This window comes from Ananas comosus, linkage group 12 (assembly GCF_001540865.1).
Source record: "Ananas comosus cultivar F153 linkage group 12, ASM154086v1, whole genome shotgun sequence".
NCBI lineage: Eukaryota > Viridiplantae > Streptophyta > Magnoliopsida > Poales > Bromeliaceae > Ananas > Ananas comosus.
In genome coordinates, this window is record NC_033632.1 from 5,725,542 (window position 1) to 5,747,071 (window position 21,530).

General features: G+C 37.9%; 1 protein-coding gene across 7 annotated transcripts in view; it reads left to right on the forward strand.

The window, feature by feature from the left end:
* Positions 1,248-21,530, forward strand: part of LOC109718215 (phosphatidylinositol 3-kinase, root isoform) — a 35,574-nt gene continuing 15,291 nt past the window's right edge. For 2 of the 7 annotated variants that reach the window (XM_020244319.1, XM_020244320.1), the window contains exons 1-9: positions 1,249-1,958; positions 2,701-2,797; positions 2,960-3,056; positions 4,459-4,617; positions 5,083-5,292; positions 14,929-15,107; positions 16,238-16,385; positions 19,825-19,920; positions 20,757-20,892. In XM_020244319.1, the coding sequence (XP_020099908.1) occupies positions 1,841-1,958; positions 2,701-2,797; positions 2,960-3,056; positions 4,459-4,617; positions 5,083-5,292; positions 14,929-15,107; positions 16,238-16,385; positions 19,825-19,920; positions 20,757-20,892 (1,240 nt within the window). In that variant the 5' untranslated portion in view covers positions 1,249-1,840. Of the gene's footprint in view, positions 1,959-2,700; positions 2,798-2,959; positions 3,057-4,458; positions 4,618-5,082; positions 5,293-14,928; positions 15,108-16,237; positions 16,386-19,824; positions 19,921-20,756; positions 20,893-21,530 lie in introns of those variants that run through there. The other 5 variants (XM_020244317.1, XM_020244318.1, XM_020244324.1 and 2 more) reach the window with 4 other exon arrangements.

The window sequence follows — 21,530 nt, forward strand, 5'->3', positions numbered from 1 at the left end:
TTAAATGTTTGTAGTAATATTTATAGATTTAAAAAATATGTTTTAGTTTTTGACCAAAATGCTCTCTCTAACAGTCAATTTTTTGGATGTTAGTGAGGGCAGTGTGGTCATTTTGATAAAAAAAAATCTTTCTTAATTTTTAACCCATTTTTTAAAAAATATTAATAATAAAATATTTTATCAGAAAAAAGAAAAAAAAAAAAAAGCACCCAAGACCCAACCCAATTTTGGCTAGCTTATTTTAAAAAAGCACCCAAGGCCTATAAAAGGCAGGCCTAGCCTTTTATAGGCTTGGCTAAGCCAGGCCTTTTGCCTCAAAGTATCCGGGTCGTTCCGAGCCGGGTCTACGGGCCGCAAAAACTCGGCCTAGAACGGCCCGTAGAGTCGGGCCGGACCGGCCCCGCACGGATGCTACAGTAGCCTTGCAGGGCCATGGCTCGGCCTGCAATCGGGCCGGCCTGGGCGGCCTACCGGGCTGCCCGGCCTGTTTTAAACCCAAACATCCACCCCAACTTTCTCAGCCCAAAAAACATTTGGTAGGTTTCGACATCAAACGGGCTATAAGCCTTTTCGGGTCGGGCTCCGGCCCGGCCTGATTAACCGGGCTAAGCCGGGTCTGAGAAATAGATCGTAGTTAAAAAGTCCGGATTGGGCTGCTATATCCCCGAACGATCCACAACCACTGATGATGAGGTCGGATGGCGGTGAGGATGATGGGTGCTTCCGGCGGCGACGCCCGAGGTAAAAAAAAGGTAAGTGGTAGAGAGGGTGATAGGGAAAATAGAGATTAGGGATAAGATAAAAGGAGAATTGGGGAGAGAATTAGCAAAGAAGGAGAAGTAGTAGAGAAGAATTTTGTGGGAGAAATAGACTAATTCATTTTCATTCATACCTCTGTTGCAATTACATTCTTATATATATACTTGCTACACTTAGTATTGAAATCAAAGTAAACTATCCTATGAGGGCTAAACTGCAAAATAGGCAAACAAGTGGGAGCGAGGCTTGCTGGGCTGATTTTAAGCCAGTTGATGGGCCGAGTGGGCTTGACCGGTCCAACTGTCTGGCAAACGGGTAAACGGTTCTCGGGTTCGCCTTCTCCGCACTACCCACTGCCCGGTGGGTCTTGGATTCGCGGTTAGCCTCCCGCTCCGGAGATCTGTCCATCCGACCCGCAAGGCTTCCATCTTCCCCAACCTTAGATCCTGTCGGACCTCTTTCTCCCTTCGCGCTTCTCCCATTTCCCCCTACCGCCACCGTCTACTCGCAGATCGCCCACGCCGCCGATCGCACCATCGCCGCAAGGCTCAAGCAGGCCTGCGGCGGGTTCCAGAGCGCGGCCCACGCCTGCTTTCCTGAGGGAGACCGTCGCCGGGGAGGCTGTCGCGACCGCAACGCCGCCCTTCCTCGTCGCCCGCTTGAGTTCCGCCTGAACGCCCTTGCCTCCGGTTCACCCCACTGAGATCGCTCCTTCACCATTCTGCTGCTGCCATTTTTATTCTCCTATTTTACTCGTAAAGTTGCTATTTTTACTACCTTCTCTGCTACTACTCTACCATTTGTTCTTCAGGGTCATTACATGGGCTCGAACTTTAACCTTCTTAAATTAACCCGGCCTGGTAAAACTGGACCGGAGGAATCCAGTTCGATCTTTAGCTTTTAGACCGGACCAGCCCAACCAGGTTCGGTCCACGCTCCGGTCCAGAACTTATCATTCTCTCTTCTCCCTCCCTTTGTCCTTGTCGCTCGTTTCGTACAATATCGCTTTAAAAATCCGAGCTTTTCTTTTTTTTTTTTTTTTCGGTTGTAATTTTCAAATTTGTTTTCTTCTTCGGTCTCCATGAGCGGCGGCAACGAGTTCCGCTTCTTCCTCTCCTGCGACATCAACCTCCCCGTCACCTTCCGCATCGAGAGATTGGATGGAGTCCTCCCCCAATCCCAATCTCCTCCCCAACGAGGTACGTATCACTCCGAGCCCTAGGGTTTCCTTCTGCATCTCCCACTCCCTCGCCGAATTGGGGTTTCGATATCAATCTCCTTCGAATCTTTCTTTTTATAGCTTCTTCGATCGGGATCGGGCTTAATTGTAGCGGGCTGGGGTTTGCGGAGCTCGTTGCGTGCTCTTTGGGTTGGAATTTATGCGCTTTCTGAGGATTTGATCTCCCGGATTTGGATCGTTTATAGCATTTGTTGGTTTATCATGAACCCAGGGTTAGATTTGTTGCCAAAAATAGCAAAAAACCTTTTTTTTCCTGAGTAAAGTGGTGAGATCAATTGATAGATAAAGTTACTTCTTTAGGGTAAATAGTTGAGTATTGTTTGTAGTGGGTTTGAGCTTTCTGCGTTACCTAGAGAAATTTGAATTGGTATATAATTTATTTAAAAATATCAGTGATTTTGTTGTTGCACTTTTGGAGACATTAGTCCTTTAACTCGTATATTTTTTATTTTCGTTCATTTGTTGGTTAATTGTGAATTGAAGGTTTGATTTTGTTCTCAAAGTCTTTTTTCTTTAATTTTTTTTTTAATTTTTCTGTGAGTACAGTTGCAAATTCACTTCATGAATTTGGGGCAAGAATCAGTTTTGAGAATGTCTGGCGCATAAAATAGTTAGGTGTGGTTCAGTGGAGTAGCAAGCTGAACTCGGTTCTTTCACTATCTATACATTACTGAATGCCTTCCCTTATCTTTGGTTTGTAGATATCGATGCATTGAATAAAACCAGAAGTGCGGAGCTCTTTGTTGAGTGTGCATTATACATTGATGGGGCGCCCTTCGGATTAATTACAAAGACGAGGTTTCCCTTATCCCCATTTGCGTTAAAACTACACCTTTTAGAGTGATACATTTTAATGCTAATATATTTTGAATGTTTTAAATTTTTTTTTCTGTTGTCATTTCCTTTAGCTTGTAGTTTGTGGCATAACTTGATGCTCCTATTTGCTCACTTAAATGCCAGGCTTGAGTCTTCGGGGCCTCCTTACTGCTGGAATGAGCGTATAACGCTGAGTACAAAGTACCGGGACCTAACTTCCAAAGCACAGCTTGCATTTACAGTATGTTATTGTGATCTTCATTGGGATTATTATATCTTAAGCACTTTGTCTTAAGTTGTGATTTTTAGCTTAGAGTGAATTTCTTCCTTGTATACTTTACTATGGAATGTATGGTATCTTGTAAGTATAGGCCAGACAATTGAACGATGCCTTCTAAAAGTAGCTGAGTCAACTCAGCCTAAATTGCACACCAAGGGGGCTATACTATACGAATCCTCGCAAGAATTTAAACGGGTTGCTATTTGATCCTTTTCTCTTCTAAATCTTTAGGGGTAATCCTTTTCAAATCACCTGTAATCTTGTCATGAAATGGTCTTGCATGCACCCATTTTTCTTTTTCTTTTCTTTCCTCTGTGGCAAATATATGTGATGTGTAATGTTAATACTGAATTTCCACTCTAGAGGTGCCTTCTTGTTATTATTGCAATCTTTCTTTCTTTTTAGTACCAAAAACACTTGTTATGACTTAATGAAGTTTAAGCCGTGAAATATTTTTCTCATACCTAGAAAGTCAAAATGACTTCAGCCATGAAATAATTTTCTCATACCTAGAAACTCAAAAGGACTAATGTTTTCCTTAGAGCACATCTTATTCTCTCCAAATTGATTTCTTTGATGCTGTATTTCTTATTTGAATTGTCTCACTTAATCACAGAGTTGAGCCTTCTTAATATAATACTTAATCTCCTCTCTACAAATATAGCCAATTTTCTAACATTTATTCTTTTTATATAGAGCTTGTTCTAATTTAAGCACTTTGGTTGCGTTCTTCAGATATTCTTATTTTGTCATGAAAATTGTTGTTAATCTAACAGTGTAACAGTAGTGCCTGCTTCTGTCTATTATCTAACAATGTTAGCTTTTATGATATTTTTAGTTCCCCCCCACTATAAACATATTCTAGTGGTATCCCCATGGTCTGTTTTTGTCTTGAGAAAATTGGCTCGTGCTCTAGTTACTCATTTTTTGGCCAACCTTTGTCAAGGCTTCTAGTTGAGTCCAAGCTTATAGGTTGTGGGAAGAAAATAGGAATAGTTCATTGGCTGGGAAGAGAATAAGAATAGTTCATTGGCTCTAGTCTGTCTTGGTTAATAAGTTTGGTATGCTTTGAGCCCTCTGCCCAGGAATAGATTAGTCTGGCATGATTTCTCTTCGGTCTATGCTTGGGCCTGAGGCTAGAGCTCGTTCCTTGATTGGACCTGATTTTGACTTCCAGCTCGGTCCATTTTTGTTTCTATAATGTGTACTTTACATGAAGAGCTTTAATCATGACAAAATGCAACACTTGCAATAATTAAAGTGAAGGCATATTTACTTTTCATCTCTTAGCCTGTTTGGTTCTTTGCAGTAAAACTGATTTTTCTTGGGATTACATCTACTTATGTTCTTTCTTGGCACGTAGGTTTGGGATGTAAGCAGTAGTAGTGAGGATGGGTTAGTCGGTGGAGCAACTGTTTTCCTTTTCAATAGCAAAAAGCAATTGAAGACAGGCAGGCAAAAGCTTCGAATCTGGCCACAGAAAAAAGCTGATGGAACTATACCCACTACTACTCCTGGCAAGGTTTTTAGAAGATTCTAACTTTTTTCCTTCTATCATTTCATTATCACGATCATCTTTAATGTTTCTTTATTTGTTGTTTATTGGGGTAAAATGTGTGGATAGTCCCTGTACTATCCCGATATTGCAACTTGGTCCTGTCTTCACTTAAGTACTGCTGTCTGTAAAATTTCACGTGTCCTTGGCTGGTTAAAAAAAAATTTAAGTATGTACTAAATTTTTCTGTAAAATGATCCTTTAACTCTGTCTCAACTAATGTAAAGAAGTCGTTTTACAAGAGGTGTAGAAGAACATTTAGTCTAAAGAAAAAGTCTATTCTTTTACAGTTAAGAATTGAATTACAATATATGAGAAAGTTAAGCGATGGAAGTATTTAAGTGGAATGTTTAGGGACCAAGTCGCACTATAGGGATGGTACATTGACTATCCATGACGTTTACCCTATTTGTTGTCTATTGAAACACCTAGGTTCCTAAGAATGAGAGGGGGGAGATAGAGCGTTTGGAGAGACTTGTGAACAAGTATGAGAGAGGTCAGACACAGCGGATTGATTGGCTTGACCGCCTTACTTTCAACTCCGTGGAGAAAATTAAGGAAAAAGAATGTAATAAAAGCGAAAATTCGCTCCTCAGCTTGGTCGTTGACTTTGGTAGTTTTGAACACAGAGTTGTTTTCCAGGTTAGTTCACCTTTGCAAGAATGTGTTTGTTTTCTTTTCAAGTTTCATTTAAAGCTACTATTTACTTCTCGGGAATACATATGGACTAGTCAGGTGTTATTTTTTTTTTTTTTCTAAGCTGTATTTTGTACTGGTCTGTCATGAAGCCTGTATGCTAATTAGTAAATGGAAATACTTAGAATTATGAGTTTGCTATGAATAAATGTTGTTTCATATTGGTTCTTAAATTTTTTTTCTTCATTATTTGTGCTGGATATTTCTCAGTAAAGAATATTCCATCATCCACTTTTCACTTGTGGTAATTATTGATACCTACCTGATGCTTGTTTTGTAATGATGATCAAGCCTAGTTTTCTTCCCCTATCCAAATGTATGCTTTTCTTTCCTTAATCCATTTTCGACCACTATATGCCTGTTCTTTGAAACACTGCTTGATTTGCCATGGAAGCTTTACCAATTACTTCAAGACCGTGAAGGCTTTTGAGCAACAAAAAAAAGACCAAGGGCTTTGGTGCATCTAGGAAAGATTTACTAATCACCTGTTGTGTGAAGTTTGATCATAATTCAATTGTTGATGCATTGACTCACCATATCCAAGAGGAGAACATAAATTGCTAGGAGGGAAGTTTTCCAGATTTAAGTAAATGATTTTCAAAAACATTTGAACAGTATCCTTGTGCATGCCATTTCCATCCTAAAATTGTGACTGTGATCTCATTCAAATAACTTATTAGGGAAAATAAAAAAGTAGTTCATATCCGAATCGTTCTCTTGGTGGTTTAGTGACATAAAAAGAGGCCCCTGCCATTTGACTGATTTCAGAGTGCAGTAGGTTAGAAGGATATGTTCTTCTGTTCTAGAATGCTCTGTATATATGATGCCAGCAAAGTGTAAGGAGTATATGATGTGAGCGTGATATAATATGGCCGCTTATTTCTTGTGCTTGATGGTGATTGCCATGTCAAGAAAAATCTGTTTATAGGTTTTTTTTTGCAATTAGTTTTAGATTCCTTTACATATTAAACTGATACTTGGAAAATATGGAGGTTTAGCAATCTGTTATGGTTGAAATTACTCTATTTTTAGTTCCAACCCGAACTTTAGACAATTCATTGTGCCTACATATCTATGCAGGAGCCATGGTTTTACATATTTTTCTTGGAAGTCCTCGTTTTGGAGTTTCGGGGTGAATTGAATTAGTTTTTTTCTGGACTTTTTTTTCTTCCCAAATTGAATCGTTGATTTGATTTTTGTTGCTTCATTTGCTTCGTATAACATATTTATTTTCTTTTAGATTCTATCTGAATATTGCAATGCAGAGGATTGGAATATGTTCAAAGCTCTTTATTCTAATGTTTCAAAAAGCGGTCTATGCGGCCGCATATGTAGTTCAGATCATAATCCGCACCGCATATGTAATATGCGGTGCAGTATGAGGTCGGACTGTATATGCGGCCGCATATGCAGCAGACGGCCCTATATACATTAAATGTAGTGTTGAATGGGATTGTTGTAAGTTTTGGGGTAGCCCAAGGATCTATCTAGATTATATCTAACACCTAGAGGGGGGTGAATAGGTGTAACGGCTAAAAACCACAAATCTCGATGCAATAAAAGTAAATGCGGAAAATAAAAATCACATTGAGATTTACGTGGGAAAACTCCAACTTGGAGTAAAAAAAACCCACGGGACCAACACGCGAAAAAATAATTTACTAAGAGAAAAGATTACAAGGTGATTACTGACTCCACGAACTTGACCTTTCTTAACCTCTTACGAATCTCGCGCAATCCTCTGGGTTGTCCACGCCCTCATGTTCGAATCCATGAACGCCACGTTCCGAATCCACGAAACGCCTCCACTCCGAATCCACGAAGCTCACGATCTGAATGCACGAACCGCCGTCAATCACGTCGAATCCACGACGCCGTCATGAAGAACATCTGTACGGTGATCCTTCGCTTAGAGTATCGATGAAAACCAGGAAAGAGAACTCCAAGCGAAGCGAAGATCAAATCAACATATAGATATGAAATTCCAATATCTCGATTTGACCTAAAAGAGGCTAATATGTAGAAAATAGGTTTTAGATGAAATCCGAGCCTCTAGGGTTTCTCAAACATGTACTTTCGTGATGCTTGATACGTTAGAGAGCCCCAATAGCTTATTTATAGATTTTAGAATCAATTAGAATCGGATTAGAAAGTTTTTCAGGATTTTACATTGTGTACCGGTACACTTTCAAGCTGTTACCGGTTACACGATGACGGAACAGAAATCCTGCGCAACACTGTAACCGGTGACAAGTCGCTGGTTGTACCGGAACACATTTTGTACCGGTACACTTCCGATGTTGTACCGGTACACTTTGCATAAATCTGATTTTTGCACAGTTTCGGGTTTTGCAAAGTTCCGATGCACTTTCTAATCCAGTAAACATTGATTTTCTGATTCTAATGCCTACAACTAAGTATGAATCACCATAACATGAATTAAAAACTTACCTGGGCATCGTGATTCACGTCGTGAGTTATTTTCCGATTTCTTCGAAGTCTTGGATTCTTCGATCTTCGACGATACGCACCGATCCTTCAAGACTCCGACTCAATCCACGAAATTTGCCAACACACAAGACTGAACAATCTCTCCCTTTGGCAATTTCGTGACAAAACTCACAACAACTCAAAAATTACATCTTAAAGAAAAACGAAGTTCAATATCATCACCGAAACATCGAACCCCTCGCATGTAGTCCAAATACAATTTGAAATTCATAAATACAACAAAAACTCCTAAAACATACTCTATGACTTAGACACAACTAGGAGTCTTGAAGTCTTGATCTTCTGCAAAACAAATTATCCAAAAACAATGTAAAGTTTAATCAACATTAAATTCTTATACCTTCTCCCCTTTTGTTTTCAATCACTTCTCCCCCTTTGTTCATGAAATCATCCTCTTCATCCTCTGCTTTGATCAATACCTGTTCTTCTTATGATCTCCTCCTTTTTGTTAAAAATTGCCAAAAGAAAGCATATAGAGAGAAAATCACTAAAAAACAGAAATGTAGTCATGTCATAGTTACAGGCCTAAATCAAAATGCTAAAACAAGCAAAGTAAACATCGTCCTAAAAGCAAAGTAGAAAAACAAAGCTCGAAGATGACATCTCTCGGTATACTCATCATCATCATCGTCGTCGCCTGCCCCAGCACCAGATCCTCCTGCATCCGGTGCACTAGTAGACGGTGGAATAAGCGGATGTCGCGAAGTCGACCTCGTGTAGGTGGTGTAGGTAGGCTGAGTAGGAAATATGTCGTCATGCCTACATCCTAGCTTCTCCAATATCCTCCTCATTCCCACCTCCACCTTCTTAGTAAGATCTGCCACCTTCTTCTTTAAGGAGCGCACCTCATGGTGAAGTGATTCTACAGTAATCACTCTCCCTGAACTGGAAGATCCCTCACGCTCTGCTCGAGGTGGAGGTGCTGAACTAGAAGCGCCTCTGGATGATCCCTTAGTTTGCTGGAATGTCTTCAGTGTGCTGACTGACTTGGCCCAAGTTACTGCATCAATCGGTCCAAGGCCAGTGTCGTACTTTTCACACGAGACATCTACTCCGTTCTCCTGCAAAATCCGAGTGATCAACAAAGGAAAAGGAAGTAGATCACGTCGCACTGAAGACTGGATAACATACACCATCCGTTGCCACATTAGGAATGGTATGTTGATATTCAAACCATCTGCCTGCTCAGGGTGACCATGAAGATATAAAAGAACTAATCGATCCCATCGAATCCTCTTGGTCCCAATCGTCGGTTGAACATTATAGGACATAACCAAGGATAATAAATGATACTCGGGTCGCAAATCCTTGGATTTCACGTAGGCATGATTCGTCCTCACGCCATCCTTGCAGATTGCTCGAGTAACCGTCTCCCAGTGAGATGACGACTGATATATCCCCAATGTATGATGAAGGCCAGTCGTGTCAACGTGCATGCCCAACAACTCTCCAATCGTGTGAGGAGTGACTACGATCTTCTGCTGCCGCACATAGGTCTCAAATAAATAAGTCCCTGTCTCCTCATCCTCAGCAAGCACCCTCCCGTTCATGTAGAACTCCCGAATGAGTTCCACACAAAAAGGTGCACGAGCAGGAACTCGTCCAACGGGCTCAATGGGGACCCTCTGAAGCAACCGTCCAAACTCCGGAACCTCCTGGATAAGTTCATAGAAGTTAACATATCGCTCCGCTATGCATGATCTGTTTGAAAATGTCCTCCGCCGCTCAGATGGAACATCCGCGGCTTGCTTTGAGCGACTCTCTCGTGCATGAGAGCCACCTCCGCGTGATGATTCTCCAGCTAGGCCTTTCCTTTGTCAGTTGGAGCAATCGGTTCTTCAGTATCCTCCGGAGAGCTCGCTTGGTAATCTGGATCAGCCCCTGGTGACTCGCCGGCAATACGAGTCCTCTTAGAAGCCCCTCGACGGCCTCTACCACGACCACAACCTCTCCCCGCGGCCATAAGTACCAATAGCATCAAAACCAATGAGAATGCCATTTTTCCTACATAAAAAGTAACCTTGCATGAACAAAATCTTGAAAAAATTTGTAAAAATAGCGAAAAAATTTCTAATAACATTAGAATGCATAAGAACACTATCTCTATCAGATTCATGCAAGAATAATCAGTAAAAGTGGCATTCTGCAAGAAATCCCGAAAATTCATGTATATAGAGGTACAGATCATAGATCAGCAAAAAACAATGCGTTATAACATGATCTAAGTGTACTAGAAGCAAGAATATATGTCTAAACACTGATTCACAGCAAAAAATTGCATAAAAAACGATTAACGACAGAAATCATGCTTCAACTCGGAATATTTTCGAAAAATTAGCAAAACCGGGATGAAATGAATAAATCCGAGGAAGATGCTCACAAATCTTTGGAGAAAACGAGTAGATCTGGAGGAGAAGGTCACCTGGGAATTTTAGAGAGAAAGAGAGAGTTTTGGTTTTGATTTGGGAGAGAAACGAAATCCTGTAACCAGTTATAAAACGCGGTCTACAGTGATTTGTACCGGTACACGGTATTTTGTACCGGTACACTTTTCAGATTTCGAAAATTTGCGATTTTTTTTTTCAAAACTCCTTCAAAATCAAATTAATTTCATAGGAATTTAAAAATTGTACTCCAAAAATCATTATGATGAAAATAAATTATTATAAGATTTCAAAATACATCGAATCATCAAAATTTGTTATCGAAAATAATTTAATAATTCAAAACCATTAAGATATAAGTTGATGAAAAATGATTTTTAGAAATTCAACAAAATTGACACCAATTTGTCGCAACTCGTTCAAAATAGAGATTTAACTAACTTTGAACATCTTTTCATCCTACCACCTTATACTTCCGAAAATTTTAATATATTTATTGTTTTTTCAACCTTTTCGGTTATTCAATTAATTTCCATGTAGTAGCTTCACACACTTGCCGGACGACCGGGGTGGTAACTCTTTCCTACATGTGGTGGTAGTTTTCACACTCCTTTTGGATGTAACTCTTTCCACATCTTTTAAACATAAAAGTTTTTCCTTTTTTTTTTTAAAATAATATAAACTCTCCCTAAATTAAACAATCTCACAATTGAAAAATAATTTTGACAAATTTTAGTCTATTAGCAAAGATCCATCAATCATATTCAACACTCACAACCAAGATGAATTAATCACCAAGAGATCAAAATTGATTTCAAAATTTTGATGAATATTTGTATTAAGAATTCATATAATTAATTATCGTCAAAATAATAAAAGGTGGAGTAAAACCGATAATTAATATGAATTTAACTTAATATGAATGTGAAAATACCGTTTAAAACACTTTGAAAAATTTAATCTCCCTAAAATAATGATTTTCAATCATCTCCTTTCTCAAGAAATTTTAATTCCCTATCACCTTTCCTCAAAAGATTTTAAAAACACAAAATTTAAGCACCAAAAATCATCCAAACATGTAATGCAATGAATACAAATATGCAATAAGCACCAAACAAAGCATTACATTATCGATAAAACAAACTAAGACAAAGAGCAAGGAAAGATATCACCTTTCCGGATCCACACTTGTCGAATTGTTGGTTGTCTTGGCTTGTCGACGTTAGGTACACCTTGTTTTGATTTTGGCTCAACCGTTGATCGTTTCGTTGCTTGAAGCTTCGGTTGAACTTGTCGTTGAAGCTTAGAGATCCGATTTGCTTGAGGTTTCGGTTGGAATTAATGTTGTGGCTTATAATTCCGTGGGGGAAGTCGAGTAGTAGAGGGTGCCGCTTGATGTTTCGAAGTTGCCGATTGATTCTTCTTAGTCTTGTTTGGGCAACCCTTTTTGATGTGTCCTTTGATGCCACATCGATGACACACCTTTTCTTTTAAAGTTGTTGAGACTTTAAAAATTGACTTTTGATCCTTCTCAACATACGTTCTTACATATCCGAGGCCAAGTTTGTCCGTTTGACCCAATCTGAGCATATGATCCAATTTCTTTGATCCCGAAGAAAACTTTTGAATATCGGATTGGAGTTTACGAACTTGATCGGTCAAGGATTGATTGGATTTGTACGATTCCTCCAATTATTGCTCCAAAAATCCAACTTTATCCTTATATGATTTGATCGTTGAATCCGCTTCATTAAGCTTCTCTTGGAGGATCGAATTGTTCTTCAACGTTGATTCCCTTTCCTCCTCAAGAGCTTTATTCATTGTCTTCAAGTTGTTGTTTTCCTCTTCGAGATCCAACAAACGACGCCTCAACTTCTTATTAAGTTTGGCCATCTTTTTCGATTCGATAAGAAGTTGGTTGTACGCTTCCGATATATCCTCGTCGTTTGATTCCTCCTCGCTTTCGCCGTTGTCGCTCGATGACCCATGCAAAGAAGGCGAAATACTACAATTAGAAACAATAGAGGATAAATAAACAACGTTGGACGAAGGCAAAGAAGTGTTAGTAAACAAAGCAAGTTCATTCTTTCCTTCGTCACTTGAACTTGATTCACTAGAAGTTGAATCATCCCAAGTCTTTGCTTGCAAAGCCTTTTGTCTATATGTTTTCTTTGAAGGACAATCCGTTGCAATATGGCCGTAGCCTTTACATTTGTAGCATTGGATTTCCCCTTCAAATTCATCTTTTTCTTTTGAAGACTTTGCAAATTTCTTATCTTTAGATTTAGAAGATGAAGATGATTTAGAAAAAGGTTGTTGCTTAGACGATGAAGCCTTGTCCGATTTATTCTTCTTCGGAAATTCCAGCGAAACTTCTTCGTTAAGAGCGCCAATTGATGTTCGAAATCAGCAAGCGAAACATCTCCGTCGGAATCCGAATCGTCGTCTTCTTTCTTTGTCGATTTGAGTGCAACCCCTGTACTTTTAGAAGAAGACTTGGAAGAAAATTGGTTAGTAGGAAAAGTCATCTCATAAGTTTGCAAAGCACTTACTAACTCTTCGTCTTTCACCTCGTCTGGATGCTTTACGGTTTCGATCGCGGCAACTTTTGCCCGAAAGCGTTCCGGAAGAGTGCGAAGATCTTTTTAACAACTTTAGCATCCGGGATTTTCTCTCCCAAGTTCGCGCATGTATTAACAACGCCTTGTAGACGCGTATAGTACTCGGTAAAGGTCTCGTTTTCTTCTATAAAAATCGAGTCAAATTTACTTGTAAACATTTGTAATTTTTGGACCTTTACTAAACTAGTTCCTTCATGCGTAACTTGTAGAGTATCCCAAATCTCCTTGGCGGTATTACACGCCGAAACGCGAGTGAACTCCGTTTGTGACAATGCATTAAATAAAGCATTTATGCCATTGCCATTAAACGAAGATGACTCGTTTTCATCTTTCGTCCACTTGTTCCGCGGTTTAGGAACGGTAGCATTATCGACGACTTCGGTAGGATGCTTCCAACCGAATTCGATTGCTTGCCATACCCGCTCATCGATTGCAATTAGAAAAGCTCTCATGCGAACTTTCCAATAGGCATAATTCGTGCCATCGAAGAGAGGTGGTCGATTAATTTTACCGCCTTCGACCATTAGATATCAATTTATCAAGATCCCGCTCTAATACCAATTGTAAGTTTTGGGATAGCCTAAGGATCTATCTAGATTGTATCTAACATCTAGAGGGGGGTGAATAGGTGTAACGGCCAAAAACCACAAATCTCGATGCAATAAAAATAAATGCGGAAAATAAAAAGCACACCGAGATTTACGTGGGAAAACTCCAACTTGGAGAAAAACCCACGGGACCAACACGCGAAAAAATAATTCACTAAGAGAAAAGATTACAAGGTGATTACCGACTCCACGGACTCGACCTCTCTTAATCTTTTACGAATCTCGCGCAATCCTCCGGGTTGTCCACGCCCTCACATTCGAATCCACGAACGCCACGTTCCGAATCCACGAAATGCCTCCACTCCGAATCCACGAAGCTCACGATCCGAATCCACGAACCGCCGTCAATCACGCCGAATCCACGACGCCGTCATGAAGAACATCATATGTACGGTGATCCTTCGCTTAGAGTATCGATGAAAACCAGGAAAGAGAACTCTAAGCGAAGCGAAGATCAAATCGACATATAGATATGAAATTCCAATATCTCGATTTGTCCTAAAAGAGGCTAATATGTAGAAAATAGGTTTTAGATAAAATCCGAGCCTCTAGGGTTTCTCAAACATGTATTTTCGTGATGCTTGATACGTTAGAGACCCCAATAGCTTATTTATAGATTTTAGAATCAATTAGAATCGGATTAGAAAGTTTTTCAGGATTTTACATTGTGTACTGGTACACTTTCAAGCTGTTACCGGTTACACGATGACGGAACAGAAATCCTGCGCAACACTGTAACCGGTGACAAGTCGCTGGTTGTACCGGAACACATTTTGTACCGGTACACTTTGTATAAATCTGATTTTTGCACAGTTTTGGGTTTTGCAAAATTCCGATGCACTTTCTAATCCAGTAAACATTGATTTTCTGATTCTAATAACTACAACTAAGTATGAATCACCATAACATGAATTAAAAACTTACCTGGGCATCGTGATTCACGTCGTGAGTTATTTTCCGATGTCTTTGAAGTCTTGGATTCTTCGATCTTCGACGATACGCACTGATCCTTCAAGACTCCGACTCAATCCACGAAACTTGCCAACACACAAGACTTAACAATTGTTTTATTAATGATTATACATATATATAGGACTATTTTCATACAAAGGTAATTAATAATAATTAATATAAATGCAATTATCTTTATATAAATATAAGTTAACTATCTCTCTTTTTATTTTAGTAGGTATTGTTCCATATATATCTAAATAATTACATTTATAAATATTGGTGAATAATTTTGTAGTAGTTAGATGTTATTATACTAGATAATTTTTCAAGTGTTGGCCTGTCAAATGATGTGAATGAAAATTTATTAAAAAGTTATTATTCTTCGTAAAATAAGCTTGTTACTTCAAATGATGTGAATGAAAACCGCCTCCTAATCAAATGCATATTCAAAATTTCATCTTGCCAAAGTTTATAATCATAATTATATCTGCTTTCATGATGCAGGAGCCGGGAGCAAACTTCTATGCACCATCTCCTGTATCATCGACAAATGAGCTTGTTACTGTGTGGGATCCTGAAGTTGGAAGAACAAATCCATCAGAGCACAAGCAACTTAAGCTTGCTAGAAGCTTGACTCGTGGAATAATTGATAGAGATTTGAAACCAAGTATAAATGAAAGGAAGTGAGTGGGAACTACAATTTATTTTGTCTATTATACATTGTTCATGTTCATCTAGAAAGTTATTTTAGGCATGGTTACACCGATGCGTGCCGGTCAAAAAATTCTTGTGTGCCGACACATAATAGCATGAAATATTTATTTTCTTTAGCAACAAAATATTCTAACTATTTATTATGTCTTTTTATCACATCTTTTGAACTTTATTGAGAAAATTACTTACTAATTTAAAGAATAGAGGGTTTTGAGTTGTGCCATCGGCACGGGGTCTATATAGTGCTGGTATCTTGTTGGCACGGTAGGCATGGTGGAAACGGCCCGTGCCGACGGGCACTTAAAACCTTGAGTTGATTTAGGAACTAAATTTCATAATTTTTAGAAATTATTTACATAGTGATAAGAGGATCACAAAATCGCCAGTTTTTGACGGCCTATATGAACTGTTTGTTTGTTTAACTGTGTAGAGCAATCCAAACTGTTCGAATTTTTAATAGAAAATTTTTTATACTATTTAGATAACGTTTGATAACTCCAATAATGAATTGAGAAAATCTAACCTCTATTTTCAGATGGTTATTTCTTTTTGACTGTTCATTTTACGATTTTTCGATGGACTTGATTATGACTTTCAAAAATTACAAAATTTGGTTTCTAAATAATTTTAATAGTGTCGATCAATTTTAATGGTGCTCATTATCAATTTGGAGTCCTGTTCATTCAAAATGACTTGATAGGATAAAGACTTCTATCCTCTTAAGAGCATAGTAGCTGGACTCTCTCTCTCTCTCTCTCTCTCTCTCTCTCTCTCTCTCTCTCTCTCTATCTATATATATATATATATATATATATATAAATATATGAATAGTTAGATGTTAGAAGGCTACATATGTCGATGGATGATTTTGCAAGGATGGGCATGTTAAAGCTAGGTTTTTTTATTTGTTTGATGCTTCATTTTATTTGTACTCTTTCTTCAGGTGATCATAACATGGTTATATGTTCTGAGTTATAAATTAAGACATTTATCTAGTGCATCGTTTTCCCTTCTGTTGGATACACATCACCTTGCTAGTTCTAGAATGTATTCATGTTGGAATATGAGTAATGCAATTGTGCTTATTTGTTATATGTAGGGCAATACAAAGAATCCTTAAGTACCCTCCAACACGTACATTGAGCGGTGATGAGAGGCAATTACTGTGGAAGTTTCGTTTTTATTTGATGTCAGAGAAGAAGGCTCTCACGAAATTTCTTCGCTGTGTGGAATGGAGTGATGTTCAGGTCAGTAATTTCGTTATAGTTGTAAACTTATTTGGTCAATTGATCGATCCTTCTTTATATATTTAAATTGAATTTGTGACACATCCAACTACTAATAACTTTGCGTGCTAAGCCTAATATTCGCATCATAAAATAGGGTCTAGTCTTTCCAGTTTTACCAATCCCTTTGTCAACCACATGATATGTTTTTATTTCTTTGCCCCCAACATATGTGATACGCTTCTGTTTTAAAAATTACCTCATATGTATGCCAGTTTCTTGAATATGAAGATTCGTAGTTATGTATAAAATTGAATCATTGAAAAGCATTCAGTTATATAATCCAAGGATTAAAGTGCTATGACATGAGGGCGTGTTGATCGATTGCTAGCACGGTACTGTACAGGCATGGTTGTGTGCTGACATGTGGCATGCTTGCGTGCCGGCATGCACCTAATGGCATATGCTTTGGCATGACTTTATTTTAATTTTTTTTATCCCAAGAAGATCTTATATTTTTATTTTGGAAGTTTTAGGATAATAATTATTAATTTTGGCTATGTACTGATTTTTCTCGACCTATTGGAAACGATAGCTTACTACACTTACTAGTTAATATAGTTATAGACTTCTTTATATGTGAAATAAATTATAACTATAGTTCATAGAGAATAGAAATGAAAATACAATAATTCGATTTACAAGTTATAAATTTTCAAAATCTAAAAAAAATTTTGAGTTATAAATTTTTTGACTTACCTAACAAGTAGATCCAAGATTTTGGTATATATTTGTCTTTTCTATTAAAATTGCAGTGATCAAAGAGGAAAGAGAAAGCATTAAATAACAAAAATAGAGAAAATTATTAGAAGAAAAGGAAGGAGAAAATAGAAAGAAAAAAATAGAGAAAGAAATGTGAGAAGAATAGGAAAGAGAAAGTGGAAGAGAAGAAAGAGGAAATAGATAGAGGGAAAAGGTGGGTAAATAGTTAAAAAAAGGAAAGAATAATAGGAAGGAAATTTAAAAAAATGAAAAGAAATATGCTGCATGCCCAATGGGCACGGCGGAGATGGTATGGTTTTTAAAAATGGAAATGTTAAATGTGATAAGATAATTAATTTGAAAGCTATATGGCATGGTTGGCATTCAATAGTGTTAGGACGAACGAAACGTAAATAGGTAGTGTATACCTGACAATCTTTATCCATACCCGCAGGTTATCCGCAGATTTTCGGGTATTGGCACTAGTTTGTTTACCCAAAAAATTGTGAAACGGGTGAGTACTCGTTAAATCGTGGGCATTTTGGGTGACCCACGGGTATGGACATTAAAAAGTGAATTCTTCTTTTGTCTTACCTTCTTACCTATCTCTACGATCTAACCGTAATTTTTCTTGGTGTCGTTTTAACATTCTTATATCATCTATTGTATGTTGCGGTATTTTATATTGTAGATTATGTTATAGTTTTTTAAAAATTATATATACGTATTTTGTGTTTGGATATTGTAAGAAAAAAAAAAAGTACCTTGTGGATAACCTGCATACCCGCTTGCTCGCCCATGGGCAGGTATGGGTAAGGATGTTGGCTATCCAAAGTTTGCAGGTAAATTTTACTTATACTCACATGAGCTGAGGGTACGATGACCTGCCTGCGGATCGCCCAATTTGCCCGTTTGCTAGGTCTATGTATAATAGCCAATGTTATAAGAATGACATATTGCATGTTTTCAAGTAATTTCAAATACCTTCCGATCACGCCGATTGATCAGAAAAAGAATAAAGGAAAACTTAGACACCAAAATTAATGAAGAACCAAGAGTTGCTGTGGCACTGGCACAAGGCATCATGGGGGCCATTGGCATAGCACGACACATCGACGCACCCTATGCCAATGATGGCACGAATTGGCATGGGTTTTTCTATCAAATTTCATGAAAAAATAGAATTTTAGAGTGTATTAATGTTTTTAATTGCTATTAAAAAGGCTCAAATGACATAACTCACACAGTTTACTAAGAATGAAATAATAAACATCTTAATAACTGAGAAGGTCTATTATATATATTATGACGTACAAGCATGTAAATGAAAGTGAAGTTATAAGTGGGTAAAAATTCATGGGAAGACACTCGTATGCAAGGTTTTAAGTGCCCGTCGGCATGGGCCGTATCCACCGTGCCGTACCGTGCCAACAAGATACCGGCACGATACAGACCCTGTGCCGATGGCACAGTTCAAAACCCTCTATTCTTTATATTAGTAAGTAATTTTCTCAATAAAGTTCAAAAGATGTGATAAAAAGACATAATAAATAATTAGAATATTTTGTTGCTAAAGAAAATAAATATTTCATGTTATTATGTGTTAGCATACAAGAATTTTTTTGACTGGCACGCATCGACACGACTCGACACGCACTGTGCCCTACTGTGCCGGCAAGTTTCCGGCACGATCCCTGTGCCACCGACTCGACACGCACTGTGCCCTACCGTGCCGGCAAGTTTCCGGTACGATCCCTGTGCCACGGCACTTAAATCCTTGCTCGTATGGGTAAATCCACTAGATCTAAAAGATAAAAGAAACATTGGGGTAAATATACAAATTATTATTTTCCACCTAAAATTTAGTCACACTTCGCAATGAAACTTAATAATTTCTCCAAATGTTAGTAAATCTACAAGATATACATATTTTAAGTAAGTAAAAACCTTTCTAAACCTTTTCAGCTCAAGAAACTAAAAAAATGACCCTAAAAAGTAAGAAAGAAAAACCTTTTAAAACCTTTTCATCTCAAGAAACTCAAAAAAGACCCTAAGGAACTTAATTTTTTTTCTTTTTTTTGTCGATATGGTATTGCCATGACCCCACGCCACATGCCGGCACGGTACGAACACGCTTGGCATAGGGCAATATGGGCTGCAAGGGCAATCCTTGTGAACTAAGATAATTACAATCCTGTTGTAGTTGTTTTTTTTTTTTTTTTTTTTCTTTTTTTGGTGAGAGATAGGTAGCGTGCTACCCGCTTCGTTTATTTCATTTAGAAATAAACTTAGCTGGAAATGTGAATCAGTTAGGATTCGAACTTGTGACCTCGGGTACCAACCACCAAGCCCTTTGCCACTTACGCTAGGGATGTTCGGTAATCCTGTTGAATTATGAAATTAAGAATTTCATGAACCAGCCTCATTCTAAGAAAAATTTTGAAATTGCTAACGATGGATGCCATATTGGTTGAAAAATTTGTGCTTGAAGGATAAAGCAGTATGAATGAAGTCAACAATTATTGTGCTTGAAGATTTTGTTACTCGCCATTTATCTGAATGCCTGCCTTGCTATAATCCTTTTAGTCTTTTGTGCTCTAGTAGTTTTGTGAGTTCCTTTGTCTGTTATTTAATTAGTTCAAAGAATATTTTGCGAAGTTACTGTCTGTTGTTCTATTAGTTCACATGACTTTTACAGGAAGCAAAACAGGCTGTTGATTTGATGGGAAGGTGGGAAACAATCGATGTCACCGATGCATTGGAACTTCTTTCTCCTGTGTTTGAGAGTGAAGAAGTGAGCCTAATGAATGCCTTCTTTTTTTCCTTTTCTTTTCCTGTACCTTGTTGATATGCAATCAGCTACTTGCACATATATTCGACCTTCTTGTTTAGTTACCATTCAGCGCTCGGTGCTAAAATTTGTTTGACGCATGTTTTGGTCAATTGTAATCCCTTATATGCATTCTAAGACAAGGTTCCAATTGTATGGTGTGACTCTCAACATTGAGGTATCAAGTTCCAATGCTTGCTTGTGATTTGCGTTTAGAATAGTTTATTGGCAGGATGTATTAAAGGGATGTTACATGAACTAATTATGGTAAACTAGCTATAAATAACAAATTCGGAAGGCACTGGGAAATAAATCAGGGGTGAGCACTAATAGGAAAAATTAGTGAACTGATTGTACCCCTGCAAATCATCTATGTATATGCCTGCAAAATTTTCTAGTTATATATTCCCCTTGCAAAATGAGTTCCTATGTTTCCATCGCAGTTCAAAAATGTAATTGTGGCACTTGTTTATTGCCTTTTCTTATACAGAACCAAGATAATCACCTTCCTCTTTTGGATTAATCACTTCCCAAAGTGCTCTTTCATGTTTGGCTATTTTTCCATCTCAGCTTGAACTTTAAACCGCTAGTTTAGAGTTACCTTGATTATAAGAAGTTTGTTCGACTTTTAAGCTACTTATAATTTTGGTCAAAGTGATATTTCCATATATATAACTAGCTATCAGGATGTTATGATCTATACATTTGAGTTCTTTTAGAATATATTGTGTTGCAGTCTAGTGAAAATCAAGCATCTGATTTGTACATATAATTCCTATTAATAACATCTTCCTTCGTAGGTTCGTGCTTATGCTGTGAGTGTACTTGAAAGGGCTGATGATGAAGAACTTCAATGTTATTTACTTCAGCTGGTGCAAGCTCTTCGGTTTGAGAGATCTGACAAGTCTCGCTTGTCGCTTTTTCTCGTACAGCGATGTGTGTTTTCGATTATGACCTAAACTCTTAAGTTACATCTTCATTTGATCATTTCTTGTCTTTTTGACTACCTATTTGATTCTGTTTGGGGTACTTACAAATTTAATCCTAACATTTGGCTCGAATTTCATTTTCATCCTCAGATTTTAACTTATCATGATTTGGTCCCTGAAATTTGCGGCTAATTGTAACTTTATCCTCAAAGTTTCAATCTAGTCCCTGAAGTTTGACTTAGATTTCCAATTTCGTTCCCAAATCTTGATATCAATTATGCTTTTGTCCTCAAACTCCCGGACACTGAGTTGTTTTTCAAAAGAATTTGGAGAGTTTCAATTTTAACAAAGAGAAAGTCAAAAAATGTTGCTGATGGCATCTTTTTTGGGAGAGTTGATTAATAGAACTGGTTTTGTGCACAAAACTAAATTTAGGTACTATATTGTAACAAGTGAAACTATGAGTACAAAATTGAAATTATGGTCAAACTTCAAGGGCTGAATTGGTAACTAACACTTTCTTTAGATAATTCATTAGTGACTGTTGCTATTTGCTCTTAGTAGGAAGAGAATAATTCTTTATTGTCTTATATTCTGAAAATGCTGACCCAGCACTAGTATCCATGCTCAGTGTAAAATGGTAGA